Here is a 15,033-nt window from a genome sequence, read left to right as displayed (position 1 = left end):
TAAATTACCTTTGAAGGGCCTCTAAGTAAGGTTTTAGGCTGGCTGTATATGTGTTTTATTATCTGAACATCTGTACTTTTACATATTAGTGAGGGTTGGAATGCCTATCTGCAAACCATGGTATTTTTGATATTCTTAAGTTGAACAGTGCAGTAACTATGCTGTTTATATTAAATTGAGAACCTCAGCCAAGCCTGTCAGCATGGGAACCTATAATTGGTCAAGGCAGCTTGCTTCCAAATATTATTCAATTGTAGACTTGCTTAAAATGAGTGTGGGTGTGCACCTTCTCCTTGTCCTAAAATCTTTGAAAGACATTTGCCTGAATTTGCTTCTTTTTCATTGAGTCATGTAGTATCTATTGTGCGTGTCTGTAGTTAGACTGCCAGATTAGGCAACACTGACATGTGGCTGCAGGTCAAGAATGGATTTTGACAGAAAAATGTACACTACTTCAGGTATTAAGCTGTTTAATAATAGAAAGAAAAGCAATGATTGGTCTATTGATAGGGAAAGTCACAAACTGCATTAATATCATAGTAACTGCTACAAAAATTTGTCCAAAATACTTTTGGTATACATCTATTTACAACATATCAAATCTACACATACTATAGACAGTAGCACATATCTAGGAATTTGAGCCCTTGTATAAAAATGTTTTTTTTTCTGACAATGATCAATATGCAGAGGGTATGTGCAACTATGCAGCATGCCACCGTTCTGTGTACTACGTAAAGTGACTATTTTATCTCCTTAAGAATAATCCCTGTCATGTGTGGGAGCATTTCAGGCTACCGTCCAAACAGTATTTTGGTCCTTCAGGCGATCAGTAAAATGCTTCCAGGGCTTCATCATTGCTGTTGTCATGGTGACATCAGGGATCTGGGATTGCAGGTATTTGTGGGCTTTTTAATTTTTTTTGCAGCTATTATAGCAGCCATGACCAGAGGTGCCCAGTTCGGCATAGCCCACAGCCCACTACTGGTCCTTGGCCCTGCGGTTGGGTACCTCTGTGCTACTATATTTCTTGGCTTTATGAATACTTTTTTTTCATTGGCCATATGCTGCACTTTTTAGTATCTGTTAAAAAAGATTGTTTTTATGTTTGCTGTGTTACAATTAACATACATTGAGACTTCATCCATTGAGTTCATCCATTCCAGCCCTTCATTTTTTCAGCATCTCTCAAGTTTTCATCACACTTGGGCTTAAGCTCTGCATTTTTTTGGTTCTTGGTCAAGGCCAGCCATAGCTCGTTATAAGGTCCACAACAAAAATAGAGCAGACTTTTTAAATAGACAACTTCAAACAAAGCGATACATATCAAACCTTTTTACATTGAACATTTGGCTCAGATTGCTCACCATGTCCCAAAATGCCACTTCATTTATATATGACATTGTGACATCTTTTTCCAATAAAAAAAATGCTTTGATAGGCTTTGCTGCACATGAAGACTTTACTATCCTGCCAAAATCCAGCTCTGTTGTTTGGTTACCCCTTAACAGCCTTCTACCTCGGCAGCAGATTGAGGTTTTAACGTTCAATAATAAAGAATTACAGGTTATAAAGCAAGAAAACTGGGAGTTGCAGTTCATAGAATAAAGCAGTTGTGGAATTGGCAAGATTGGTCAAATATGCTTTTTAATAAGTGCTTCTATAACTGTATCTCTCTCCTCTCATACACACCCACAAATACACTCAACACTTTATGCATAAGTAGATTCAATACCAACCAGGTCAACAATACTTCTAGTGATCCAGTCACTTGGATGATATTTGTCCAATCAGATTTGTCAGTTTGATGTATGATTATAACATGATACTGTACATAAGGAGCTTGTATGGCGGTGTCCCAGTATGTAATCATTTTATAAACATCATATAAACAGTAGAGTCCTTTGAAGTTTGAGAAGAATGTATTTCCCAAAATGCAGCTCTGTGGTGGATGGATGCAGGTCATTAAACTGCTTGTCACAGCTCTGAAACACTAAACTAAACAGAACTGAGGTCAAGAAGAAACATTGGGTGTTCATTCCAAGATCATGACTAATAGCCTGCTATTAGATTTTTCATGAAGAGCTGTACTTGTTAGATAACCGAGAACTGCTTCGGTCCAGGACTAGATCATGCCCATTGGCTTTCCACTTTCCACCAGAACCTTTTTCATCCATGGGTGTGATGGTAAGTGTTGGTCTGTGGCACCAGCAGCAAAGGCAGGACTGCGAGACAAATAAAAAAACACTTATTTCTAGATATGCAGCAGGGAGGAAAATGTTCTTTTCTATGCAAGATGCTAATGTGGAAACACAAATTACAAACCAAATAGTAAGTGAAACATCCTGATCCTTGATAAAGATCATTATAGATTTATGAGAGCTTTAAAGCTCACAAACATGAGATTAGTAGCTCATTGACCCCCAGTTAGTTTGCAGATGCTAGGCTGGGATGCCAAGCAAGTTTGGTTTTCCTAGGCTTTGAAATTGATATTGTAATATCATCCCCAGTTTGTGAAAAATTTGTGAATATGTGAATCAGTGACCACTGTCATCAAGTATTTTGAATGGTATCTATATACTTTTTCTCTGTTCAGAACTAGGTATAAAATTATGCTTATATCCCCAACAGAACTTTTCTCTTTGATGTTTTAATAGAATACATAATTTCTGAGTAGTCATTGACCTTTGTGAGTTGGGCTTCTTAACAAATTTTTTTTTATGGTCACACTCTGGTGGGATGACACCATAGCTGAGGTCAATGGTTAACCCATATCTACATGCTTTACTCATGGGTAGATCGAGAAGTCATCCCTTGTAGGCAGCAATGCATGACCTCTACCTCGTTCAACCGATTTTGAACTCTGGATTCAGGCATCTGAGGTCCAAATCTATTCAGGGCTTCATTTTATAACTGAGTCTTAAAAAAACATTGTTGATTCAGTTATTCTAACCTTCCAAACGAGTGTTTATCACCCCAACTGGTCTCCAGCGGGCATTGTCAGGCATATCTGACATCCCCACTCAAATCCTTGTTTACTGTTTTGGGCTTTACGTAAGAGCTCTGGCTCCAGTAACCATTTTCTTTAATGTACAAAATACTGTAAATGTTCAAGCATACACAGTCACTTATATATATATACAATTGTGTTCAGAATAATAGCACTCTGACATTACTAAACTGATAATTGTTTTTGTTAGAAATTCTATTTCTGCATGGAAAACAATTTAGTAGTTGGTGTAGTAGAGTAACCAACAGTCATGAATTGCATTCTGATGATCTGTGTAAAAGAATCATTGATTGAGGCTTGTTCAAAATAAAAATAACATCGTTTTCCATCACAGTATCCCTTTAAGGCATGTGCATGCTGGTTATAGTGCAATCTTCTAAAAATAATCTCTTCCAAGACATGGAAAAGAATGGAAAACTACCATTAAAAGGGATAGAATAGCCAAAATGGCAAAAAATCACCCAATGATCAGCTCCAGAAAGATTAAAGAAGGTCTAAAGTTACCTGTGAGTACTGCTACAATTAGAAGACACCTATGTAAAGTCAAGCTATTGTCAAGAAGCCACATTATTAAAAAAAAAAGGTTACAATTTACCAAAGGACTTATTGACTGGCCTAAAGCGTAGTAAGAAAGGCATCTTTTGGGAACTGATGAAAGCAAGATTGTTCTTTTTGGGTATAGGGGCCTCAGAGAGTTTGTCAAGCGATCCCCAAACACTGAATTGAAGCCACAATACATTGAAGTATGGAGTCGCAAGCATCATGATGTGGACATATTTTTCATATTATAGCGTTGGGCCTATTTATGACATACCAGGGATCATGAATCAGTTTCAATACATCAAAATACTTGAAGAGGTCATTTTGCCTTATGCCGAAATGTCCTTGAAATGGAAATTTCAACAAGACAAAGACCCCAAACACAAGTAAATGAGCAACATCTTGGTTCCAGACCAACAAGATTGATGTTATGGCAAGGCCAGCCTAATCCCTGGACCTAAATCCAATAGAAAACTTGTGGGGGGACATAAAAAATGCTGTTTCTGAGACAAAACCAAGTAATGCAGAAGAATTGTGGAATGTAACAGGTGCCAGAAGTTGGTGGACTCCATGCAACACAGATGTGCAGCAGTTCTCAGAAACAGCAGTTATCCAACTAAATTATAGTTCAGTGATTCAAAGGAAAGTAAAATCTTTTTTCTTTTTCAGTTTATACAATGAATGTTTGAGTTTGTAAAGAACTCTAGTTTTTTTTTTTGAAACAGCCTAATGTTCCCTTTTCTTTACTTTCTTTAAAGGAATAACAAAACCTTGATACATTTTTCTTCATGTTTTGATTTGGAATAGAAGGTGCAGTGTTCCAATGTATTGGAGTGTATGGAAATAAAAGGTAGTGTAAGGATTTTGAGCTTTATTCACTTTTTAAATGCACTGCTATTAATCTGAACACAACAGTATGAGTAAGCAGGAAAGTAATTGCTTATAGGGTTTCACTGCATTTATCAATACAATTTAAATACTATACCTACTTACCTGGAAGCAATTTTTGAACTTCCTGCTGACAAAGTAGAGTGCCACGGGGTTGATGCAAGAGTTAAGTGAGGCCATATTTATCCCAATGTAGTTCATAACCATAAAGAAGCTGGTGAATAAACACAGAGGGATAGTTTGATAAAATATTCTATATCTGTTACTAACCATAAGATATTACAATGTGATATGTCCTGTGGGACCAAACAGATGGAAATATTTATGAAAGTGGAAAATGTGGGTGTGTGCGTGTGAGTGTGTATTTTAAGCACAGGCTACCTTACACATATGTATGAGCTTGTTAGCACAATTGTTAAATAAATGTTTTTTTTGGTGAACCTTGTGAATGACACATGAATCGATATGTACCCCTTCATCTATATAGTTCATCACCTCCGAGATATCATCAGAATAAACACATATGGTAACATCAGGTGTAATACACCACTTATATGTTTAAAAACACGTGAAACAGGACTAATTCCAGAAAGAAGAAGCAAAGAGACAGATTTAGGGCTCTTACAAACAGGCGTTTTTTCGTGTGCTCCCCTGCATTGCATTTGCCGCAGGGGAGCGCAGGAGTAGACGTACTCAATTAATGTGAAGGGGGCTGTACTCACACAGACGCATGTAAGCGCCAAGCGCAGGTGGGACGCAGTATGTTGCATTCCACCTGCGTTTGGCACGTACATGCCTGTGTGAAAGAGCCCTTACACTGACCCTCTATAAGTGTAAGACAGGCCTTTACTGTTTATGGAATTTATCCACAGTGGCACCTGACTTGGAAGCCTTTTCATATCACATATCCAGCAATAAGCTTTTAAGTACTTTTAACGTTTTATGCATACTAATTTAAAAATGTGGGAAACACTAAGGGCAGGACTACATGGCCGATTCCGCAGCGATCCGACGTGCTGCGCAAAATCGCCAGGCGTCACGTCGGATGTGACGGAAATAAGGTAAGTAATTAATTTGTTGCATCATGTCGCAGCATTGATGGGACGTGACACAACTGTCGGATGCAGACAGTGCACATGCTCAGTGTGGCAGTCGCTTTGCGTCACATCAACAATGCGACATGATCCGACACTGCCATTACTTACCTTCTTTCCGTCGCATCCGATGAGACACCTGCGATTTTGCACAGCGCGTCGGATCACGGGGGAATCGCCCGTGTAGTCCTGCCCTCTGGCAAGCCTAAATAATTCTATGCATGTTATAATTCGACCTCTGAATTAGAAATCATGTGATAATACCCACTGTTTTCAAAGCATGAATTGGTGGGATTTTGTGTTTTGCTTACCTGAGTAGTTCACACCTGTTTGGATCTCTGCCATCATACACTGTTTTTTTAAGAATACTGCTTACGTGAAGAGGCAGCCAGCATAGGGCGAAAATCACTACCAGGCAGAACACAGTCTTAGCAACTTCTCTTCGCTGGAATAAAATAAATATTTATTTTATAAAGAGCTGAGTAGGATCATTTTTGATGTCTCTTGTTTATTAATGTATACATTTTGAATCCTGATACAAAAATAACAAGTTAAAGTCCTCAGGAAGAATACTTTTTTTGTATTTAAAGAAAGATGGCTTCTTTGTGCAGTCAGTGGAATGATCATATCTCTGAAAATGTATACCTACACTTTTCTTTAGGGATGCACCGAATCCAGCATTTGGTTCGGGATTCGGCCAGGATTCAGGCTTTTTCAGCAGGATTAGGCTGAATCCTTCTGCTGACCGATCTGAATCCTAATTTGCGTATGCAAATTAGGGGCAGGGAGGGAAATCGCGTGACTTTTTGTCACAAAACAAGGAAGTAAAAATAATTTCCCCCTTCCCACCCCTAATTTGCAAATGCAAATTAGGATTCGGTTCGGTATTCGTCCGAATCTTTCGAGAAAGATTTGGAGGTTTGGCCGAATCCAAAATAGTGGATTTGGTGCATCCCTACTTTTTTTTAAACCATTTGCTTCTGGAGTCAGGAAGGAATTTTTCCCCCTCTAAGGCAAATTGGAGAGGCTTCAGATGGGTTTTTTTTGCCTTCCTCTGGATCAACTGGCAGATAGGTAGTTAATAAAAAAAAAAAAAAAGGTTGAACTCGATGGACAAGTGTCTTTTTTCAACCTTACTTACTATGTTACTATGTTACTATGTAAATATAAAAGCAATCTAGTGTATAATTATTTATACATTGAAGATGGAGTAATTATGTATTAGGTTAAGCCAGAAGCTAGGGCCAGGTTTCAGCACTGTAGCTTATCAAGCATGTTATTTTATAGTATTGTATATACAATCCATGCAACTTTGCAATTTATAACAACCTATACCTGACTAGTTATTCTGAATTTCTAGTTCTGGAACAAATGTTGTACCTATTATAACTTTACCCAGATTGAGCTAAAGGGACAATGAAAAACAGGTTCAAATGAAAATAAGCCGTTGTTAGAGGGCATAATCAATATGAAAATATATAACAGTTATTAGTATAAAAGAAATAAGGACAACATTTATTCAGTAAGGGGATGTAAGGGAAGTCTGTAAGTCTGTTTTGAATCATAAAAAAAAGATGCTATTTATTTTTATGGCACGGCAAGTTTTTGGAAAAATATTGGTACAGAACAGTATCCATATACAGTCATTTTTAATGTCTTAAAAATAGCTATTTTGCTAAAGCTGGCCACACGCAATTGCCTGATTTGCCTGATCCAATTGTTGGATCATACCGTGGACCTACAAGAACTTTGCAGATGAGGACTGTCTGTATCAGTGTGCAGATGCAGTTCTCATCCAATGGAATTTTCACACATGGCTGATAGATATCTGGCCAATTTGCAGCCAGTTATTTCTTATAGCAGGCCTGTTTATCTGGCCCATACATGGACAATAAGCTGACATTGTCCATCTTTAGTAATGTGTGTCACCACTTCTGCACCAGCTCTATATACGTAAGACCATGTTATACCCCACTCTCACCTGTAGTTCATACCTGTTTCATATGATCATTCAAAGCTATCCTCATGCCATTCTTTATACTCAACATCTCACAGGACATTAGTGTGTAGAAGACTCCAGTACAAGCCAGTGGCAAGCAGAAATAAAATCCAAAGAGCCACCAAACTTTGACTTCCTGGTAAAACTAAAATGAAAGGACAGACTCACTTCAGAGTGACAGTCATTCAGTGACATACTGTATATAGAAGTTGCAGAGTCCCATTAGTATCCGCGTGCTAAAAACATTCTGACAAAATTTAAAGAGCATGTAAAGGCAAAACAATTAAATCCCATTTTTACTTTCTTTAATGAAAAAGAAACCTATCTCCAATACACTTTAATTAAAAAATGTGTACCATTTTTATAAGAAACCTGACTGTATGCAGTGAAATTCTCTCTTCATTTACTGCTGTGTATAGGAATTGTCAGATGGTCCCTAACTGCTGAGCAGGGAAACAATCATACTTATGAACAGCAGGGGGAGCCCCCGCCTTACTTCCCAGCCATGCAGAACTCAAGCAGCTTTGTTTATGACGATCCCTAAGCAGCCCAGGCCACACTGAGCATTTGCACTTAGTCTTAGTCTTGCAAAGATGTTTAACAAAGTTACAAGATGGTGACCCCCTGTGGAAAACTTTGAAAGCATAAATTATTTGTTTGATTAGGCTTGTGGTGCAGTAAGTTCATGTTTATATTTAGTATAAAAAATACAGCATTTCTAGCCTTATTCTATTTTAGACTTTACATGCCCTTTAAAGTATGAAATAAACTGATCATTTTTAGCAGCTATGCATGCCATTATTTTCTTACCCTCATAAAATCTGATGTTTGTTCCATTGGCAACATGCAGACCAAAATTGTTTGCCCCCTAAAATCCAGTTCAACAAGGTTGAAGGCAATCGCTTCAGGGACAGCAAGAATGATTGCCACAGCCCATATCAGTGTCAGTTCTATAGCTTTCCTAACAGGGATTCCAATGCCCCGAATTCGATTCCAGGAGGCAACTGCCCTGTACCTGCCAAAAAGTAAAACAAATTTATATTATATATGTATATCCTGAAACAGGAGCAACGTTATATTATAATATAATAATGCTTGCAAATATCAGACTCTTCCCTTCTTTACATTGTTACAAACTCAGTATTTTGAATAAAAGTTACCTGTCTATACTGAGAGCGCACAGACTCAAAACTGTAACACCAACGGTGGCCTTCTGTATAAATGGCACCAGTTTGCATATATGTACTCCGAATGGCCAGTGCTCAGCCAGAAGCTGGAAGCAAACAAACACAGTGATTTGAATTTTTATATATTTATATGGCAACAAGAAATAATGATACGTTCATTAATTATTCTGAACTTGATAAGAGTAATACCATACTTCATTTATAATGACCTACCTTATAGATATGGATAGGAATAGCAATTAGGATGTAGAAAAGATCCCCCAAAGCAAGACTGGCAATGAGAACATTGGGTCCGTTCCTCATGCATTTGTTCTTGTAAATGATTCTAAGCAGTGTAGAATTGCCGACAATTCCCACAAGGAAAATGACACAGGATAAAATGGTTGTGACATATTTGAAGGCATGTCTGATCTTAGCTCTGGATACACAGGGAGATGGTGGAGGTGGGGACATGTTTAATACATTGCCAGTGGACATGTTGAGTGCTCCATTATTTTGGATAGAATCCAGCTGTACAATGCGATGAGCTGGCTCTTGATTTAGCTCTTGAGATGGATTTGAAATGTCTGGAAAATTCTGCTGTGTTTGGGAATCCTGACAACAAACACCAACCATAAGGCATGCCATCCATGCTACAAATAAAATAAAACGGGTAGCCATTGTGCTTTGGCACAATCACTTTTAAACAAAAGTCTCCAGATTTCAGGTAATCCTTTCTGGATTAAATGAATTTGCCCTGTAGGGAAGACAAAATAATAGGTTTATATAAAATATACTGACTTTCATTAAAGCATGATTAACACTAGAATTATTATCTCATCTGATATTATTTTACATTTCTTTGAAGTAGAAGTCATGGAGTGGGTTTGCTTCAGCTCAGGTGTCAAAGTTGTAATCATGGGTTTTTTCTCATAATTAAAGTATTATTAACACCAAAATTATTATCTGACCTGACATTTTTGTTTTTTAGATTTCTTTGAAGTAGAAGCCATAATAGAGTAGGTTTGTTTCAGCTCAGGTGGACAATTCATTCAATCTATTGTTTTTAATAGGAGCCTAATGGTGGCCAAACAGCAACCAAATTATTCAAAATCAAAATTCTATGTTTAATCCCATGATAGTTCCAATAATTCTCCTAAATTACAGGAAATTAAAGGCAACTGAATTTATGACTCTCATACAGAGTGTGTTTGACAGATGCTTATGTTGTTGAAAGTGCTATTTATAATCTGCCTAAACTTTTCTGTAAAGGTGGCATTTATTCTGTGATTTTAGTTGGTTGGCCTATTCTAACTTTACTGACGAAACATATTGGCATTTGTGCAAAGTCGGGGGCCATTTATATAGTCTGCCATGTTAGAGAAATTCATCTGTTGATGTTAACAAGTGCAGCTGCAGCTTCTATTCGCTTTTTGCAGTTACAATTTCTGACAATTTCAGCCAGAATTAAAGCAGCAACTGCTTTTTGCATACTATAGAAATATATATTGGGCTGTTTTCAGCAATTAGTTTAGTAAAATGTATTTTTTGCGATCCAGTAAAATAAATTTTACTAAAAAAAAAATCACAGCAGCCATGTTTTTTGGTCGAATAAAAATCCTTAGATCGATCGCTAAAATCGTTCAATTCAAACGATTTAATCATTCGATCGAACGGTTTTTAATCGACCGCAGGATTGCCAAATTTGTTGAAAAAATTTTGAATTCGAATTTTTTAATTTGATGGTCGAACTTCAAAGTTTTTTGTACTTCGAAATTCGACCCTTGATAAATCTGCCCCTTATTGGTCACCTGTTTTAAGGAAAAACTTTGAAAAATCTAAGGTTTTTTCAAGAATACGATATTACTTCGATTTGTACGATTTGAATTCGAACCAAAATGGCCTATTCACCCGGAAAAAAAACTTTGATTTTTTGAATAAATTTCGGTTGGTCTTTTTTTATTTGAATTTCGAAGTTTTTATTATTTTAAATACAACCTTTGATAAATCTGCCCCTTAATGTATAATTTACCATTAAATCTAAATGTAACAAAATCGCTTTGGCAGTTCTATGTGTTTAACACTGTTAAAGTTAAGCCAAAGCATAACAATGTATTTTACCATATATTTTCAGTGAGGTTGATACATCTCATCCAAAAGCATCTTTACCTTGGATTTTGCTATTCTCTGTGGAGCGGTAAAAGATAGATCTAAAAAAAGGTTTAAGAAATAACTGACCAACCATGGGCAAGTTTTTGATTTTGACCCAACATAACATTGTAGAGTTTGTATAGCACTGGTGAACACAGGTGCTAATAGCAACCAATTGGAAATTGCAATTTAGCTCCTGTGTTTGTAAATCAACCCCTATGTCTAAACATCAGGAATTGCACTATTAACTGTGCTGAGTAGATTGTCTGCTGTTTAAATAACAAAAGTTTCTAATTAACAAAACATAATGGTCTCTGACACATTTTTATACACTAAAAACAAGTAACTTGCGGATATATAGTAAATATGTCTAATATGTATAATGTGGCATTAGCAGCACTAGCTTTCTTTCTATAGAGAAGTGTGGACATGAATGGGAAGACAAATATGAGTCTATTTTGGCTATTTGAGACAATGAGGGAATTGATCTTTGGGATTATTTTTAGCAACATACATAATGCACTTTATATTTCATCTATAAGCATGAGCTAACCATCATTGCTGGAGGCAAATTAAATTTGCTTCTGTGCAGTCACCAAAGGGTAATTAGTTTTACCAAGAATACTGGTCTTTTGTGGCAAAATACAAAGCAGTATGTGTATCATTTGGGTTGAATGTCTGTTGAAATCACATTGTATGCTGAATGTCTCATATCTGATATTTTCATCACACATTTGTTTAAAGAATAGTGTGCTTTTATTTCATCAAAAAGAGGTATCTATACAAAGAAATGTACTCTTACTTTACAGCTCTACTCACAGTCAAATTCAATATGGAATAAAGTGCATGTAGTAACCTACAGTATGTGACAGGTGACTAGAAAATACTACTTGGTGACTCGTTGGTATGGTGGGATAAGAGGCCTGGTACAAACTTTGCAGCTTACCCCCATTCCTTTCATCTAGAGGAATTCTAAATATTGTATTTTCTTAGTATTCAATTACCTATTTCCTCTTTATTTTCTTATAAACCGTTCCTATATTTTTTACTAGTTTCCTAATTGGCAGTATTCCTTGTGAAATGCTCCAGCTGTGAAACTTTTACGTGCTCTCTAAAAACATACTTTGCCATTCGGGCCAGGGCCCGCACCCCCTCAGGGCCCCCCCAGCAGCCTGTGCGCGCCCATGCGCCACTGACAAATGCGGGCAGTATGGAGGGGGGCGGGGCCCGGCTGCGTGTCACACACCAGGGCCCGCCCCCCTCCAGTTACGCTACTGAGTCAATTGATGGACTCTAAAAAAAATCGAATTTTGGGAAAAACTTTGAATCTAATTCAATTGAATGCTCTATTCCTTCGATTCAAACTATTCGAATTCGGCCAAATACGGACCTATTCGATCGAAAACGGACCTATTCAACCCAAAAAAAACTTGGACTTAATTTCGGTTTGTCTTTTTGAATTTGAATTTCGAAGTGTTTTCAATTTGAAATTCGACCCTTAATAAATAGGCCCCTTAGTTATTTACATGTCTCCACCCATGATGCCTTATGTGAGAGTTAAACTCTCAATTGTGGTGTTAAAGCAGTGCTCTGTATAAGGCAAGAGGCAAGTAAATACTGTCTATTTTCAGAAGGCTTTAAGTTGCATGTCTTGCACGTGAAGGGCTTTTTGTCTCTTTTTAGCCCATTTCATCCTAACCAGGCTAGGTTCTCTGCAACAATAATATACAAATTATGCACAATATTATGCGCTTTTATAAATTGTCTGTTGTGAGAATTTTAACATGAGGTCTTATTGAGGTCTTAATTACAAATATAATAAAAAATAGTTATTGTGCACTGTCGTCATATGCTGAAAACAGGAAATTTAAATAGTTTTTGCACATTATTTACTATTTTCCTAACTGTTATTTGAACCGGCATTTTTTTCTGTAATATGTGTCATATGTTATAGTTTTTTTGGGCCTGGGAAAAATGTACAGTTTTGTCAAGCTGTGTATGTTTGTCCTACACACACATACAGATACGTGGTTCATTCATTCCCACGCTTTATTCAATTAAACACATGAATATCCTGTAGCCCAAACAATTCCAGTGCAATAAAAAAAAGTTATCGAAAGACTTACCCCCATCTGATCATAGCATGAGAAATGCTAGGAAAAAGTTAGGAGTAGCTACCTCCCAACCTATTCCCAATATATAAATATTATTATATATTATTAATATATATGTTGAATAATATAAGGGAATCTGAATATTTCAAAAGTAAAAAAAAAACTTTATTAAAGCTGACATATTTGAGGCACACAGGCATTAAGGGTATGCTCAGGTCTAGTACAAAGCTTAGGGGGGCAGATTTATCCAGGGTTGAATTTCGAAGTGGAAAATACTTCGAAATTCAACCATCTAATTGAATACTACGAAATTCGAAGTAGAATTCGTAGGATTTTTTGCATAGTACGATCGTATTCGGATCGTAGTACATTCGTACGATCGTATTCGGATCGTAGTATGTTCGTACGATCGTACTCTGATCGTACTTCGAATCGTACGATTTTATCGTACGATCGTACGATTTTTCTTCGAATACAAAAAAATTTGAAATATGCTCGGGAAGGACCCCATAGGCTAACATAGCACTTCGGCAGGTTTAAGTTGGCAAAGTATTGAAGTATACGTTTTTTTAAATAGACAGTACTTCGATTATCTAATGATCGAATAGTCAAACGATTTTTACTTTGAATCGAAGTCTAAGTAAATTCGAAGTCGTAGTATCCTATTCGATGGTCGAAGTATCCAAAAAATTACTTTGAATTTCGATTTTTTTTTCCTTCGAAAATTCCCTTCGAATTCACTTCGACCCTTGATAAATCTGTCCCTAAGTGTTTTTATTGTTTAAAATCTATATATAAATTAAAGGTCATGTTTGTATTATTTTCAACATTACAAAGTCATATCCCCTTTAGCAATAAAAGCGCCTTTACTGATATTCATTTATGCAACTGCATGCTGACTTAAAAACTACAGAAAACATTTTTTAAAAAAGCAATAAAAGTAATTGTGTTCTATCCCTAATAAACTGAAAAAAAATTAAACCAATTGAAGTACAACTCCAGAGAAAGTTATTCTCTAATTACCTGACAGTTTTGAAGCTCTTGGTTTCTTAATTCATGGCACTTTTCATCACCATTAAATAGCATCTGACTTGATCCAAGACCTGCTAACAGAGAGTTACAATTCCACTTTCCCTTTGAGTTGCTGTGTGTTCCCAGACTGCTGATGTCTTTGGATGAGGCTCAGTGACTAAATACTGAACTTCAAGCTTCTCATCAGTTGGCTGTGTCTGCAGCCAATAGCCTATGATAAGGGGGGCAGGACATAAAGTATGACTAGCACAGGGTGCCTTTCATACAAGAAACTGTTACGGGGGGGGGGATGCTTCCAAACAGGGGTCATTGTTTTTGTACCAAATCACAGGAAAGACGATTTATTCCCTATCATCATAGCAGCCGAATATTGCCTGGGAGAACAGATCAACGTTTATTTGAGACAAAGAAACACAATCAGGGTACACATATAAGAGTCACTGAAGTTTCTCTTTTGCTCACGCAGCCTTTGTACCCATGAAAATAAAGTTTTCGTGCTAAAAGGTGAAAGGATTTATATAGAAATAATAGACAAATGATGGGGTGTCTGATAATGGCATATTCCTTCTAGGGGAATTCGGGATAATCTGGGTTACATTTTAGAAGTTAATAAAGTACAGAGCAAGAAGGTAAATGGCTGATTACGGGTGTCTTTAGAAATGCATTTGTATCAAATAGTATGTAAATAGTAGTAATATGAGTGTGCCCCTTAATGCTCATCTACAGTTGAACGGAACACAGACACCTTTAGCTATTTGCACAATGCCCCACATACTGGGCAAAGTTAAAAAAGAGTGGCCATTGTTAATGACCCGTATTAATCTTTGTATTATGTATGATTTAATTTCATCTCTTGCTTAGTGAAGAGTGCAGAGTCGGGACACACAGCTGCCCTTTAGGCAAGTGGTAAGTAGGGACGGACGAATTTGATGCGTTTAGTTTCGCCAAAAATTCGCCACCGGTGAAATGTCGCTGGCGCCCATTAAAGTCTATGGGTGTCAAAACATTTTTTTTTTTTTTTTGACGCACAACTCCATAC

The 15,033-nt window shown here is 36.9% G+C and overlaps 1 protein-coding gene across 1 annotated transcript; it reads right to left on the bottom strand.

Moving 5' to 3' along the window:
* Positions 1–453: 453 nt before the first annotated feature.
* ednrb2.S (endothelin receptor B subtype 2 S homeolog) lies at positions 454–14,113 on the bottom strand. The gene is given in 8 exon segments (NM_001086238.1): positions 454–2,225; positions 4,544–4,652; positions 5,844–5,977; positions 7,527–7,676; positions 8,342–8,546; positions 8,692–8,804; positions 8,932–9,454; positions 13,986–14,113. Coding segments are annotated over 7 exon segments (1,308 nt in total). The 5' UTR covers positions 9,379–9,454; positions 13,986–14,113; the 3' UTR covers positions 454–2,075.
* Positions 14,114–15,033: the final 920 nt, after the last annotated feature.

Source organism: Xenopus laevis, chromosome 8S (genome assembly GCF_017654675.1).
Source record: "Xenopus laevis strain J_2021 chromosome 8S, Xenopus_laevis_v10.1, whole genome shotgun sequence".
NCBI lineage: Eukaryota > Metazoa > Chordata > Amphibia > Anura > Pipidae > Xenopus > Xenopus laevis.
This window is presented reverse-complemented; position numbering and strand designations above follow the sequence as displayed.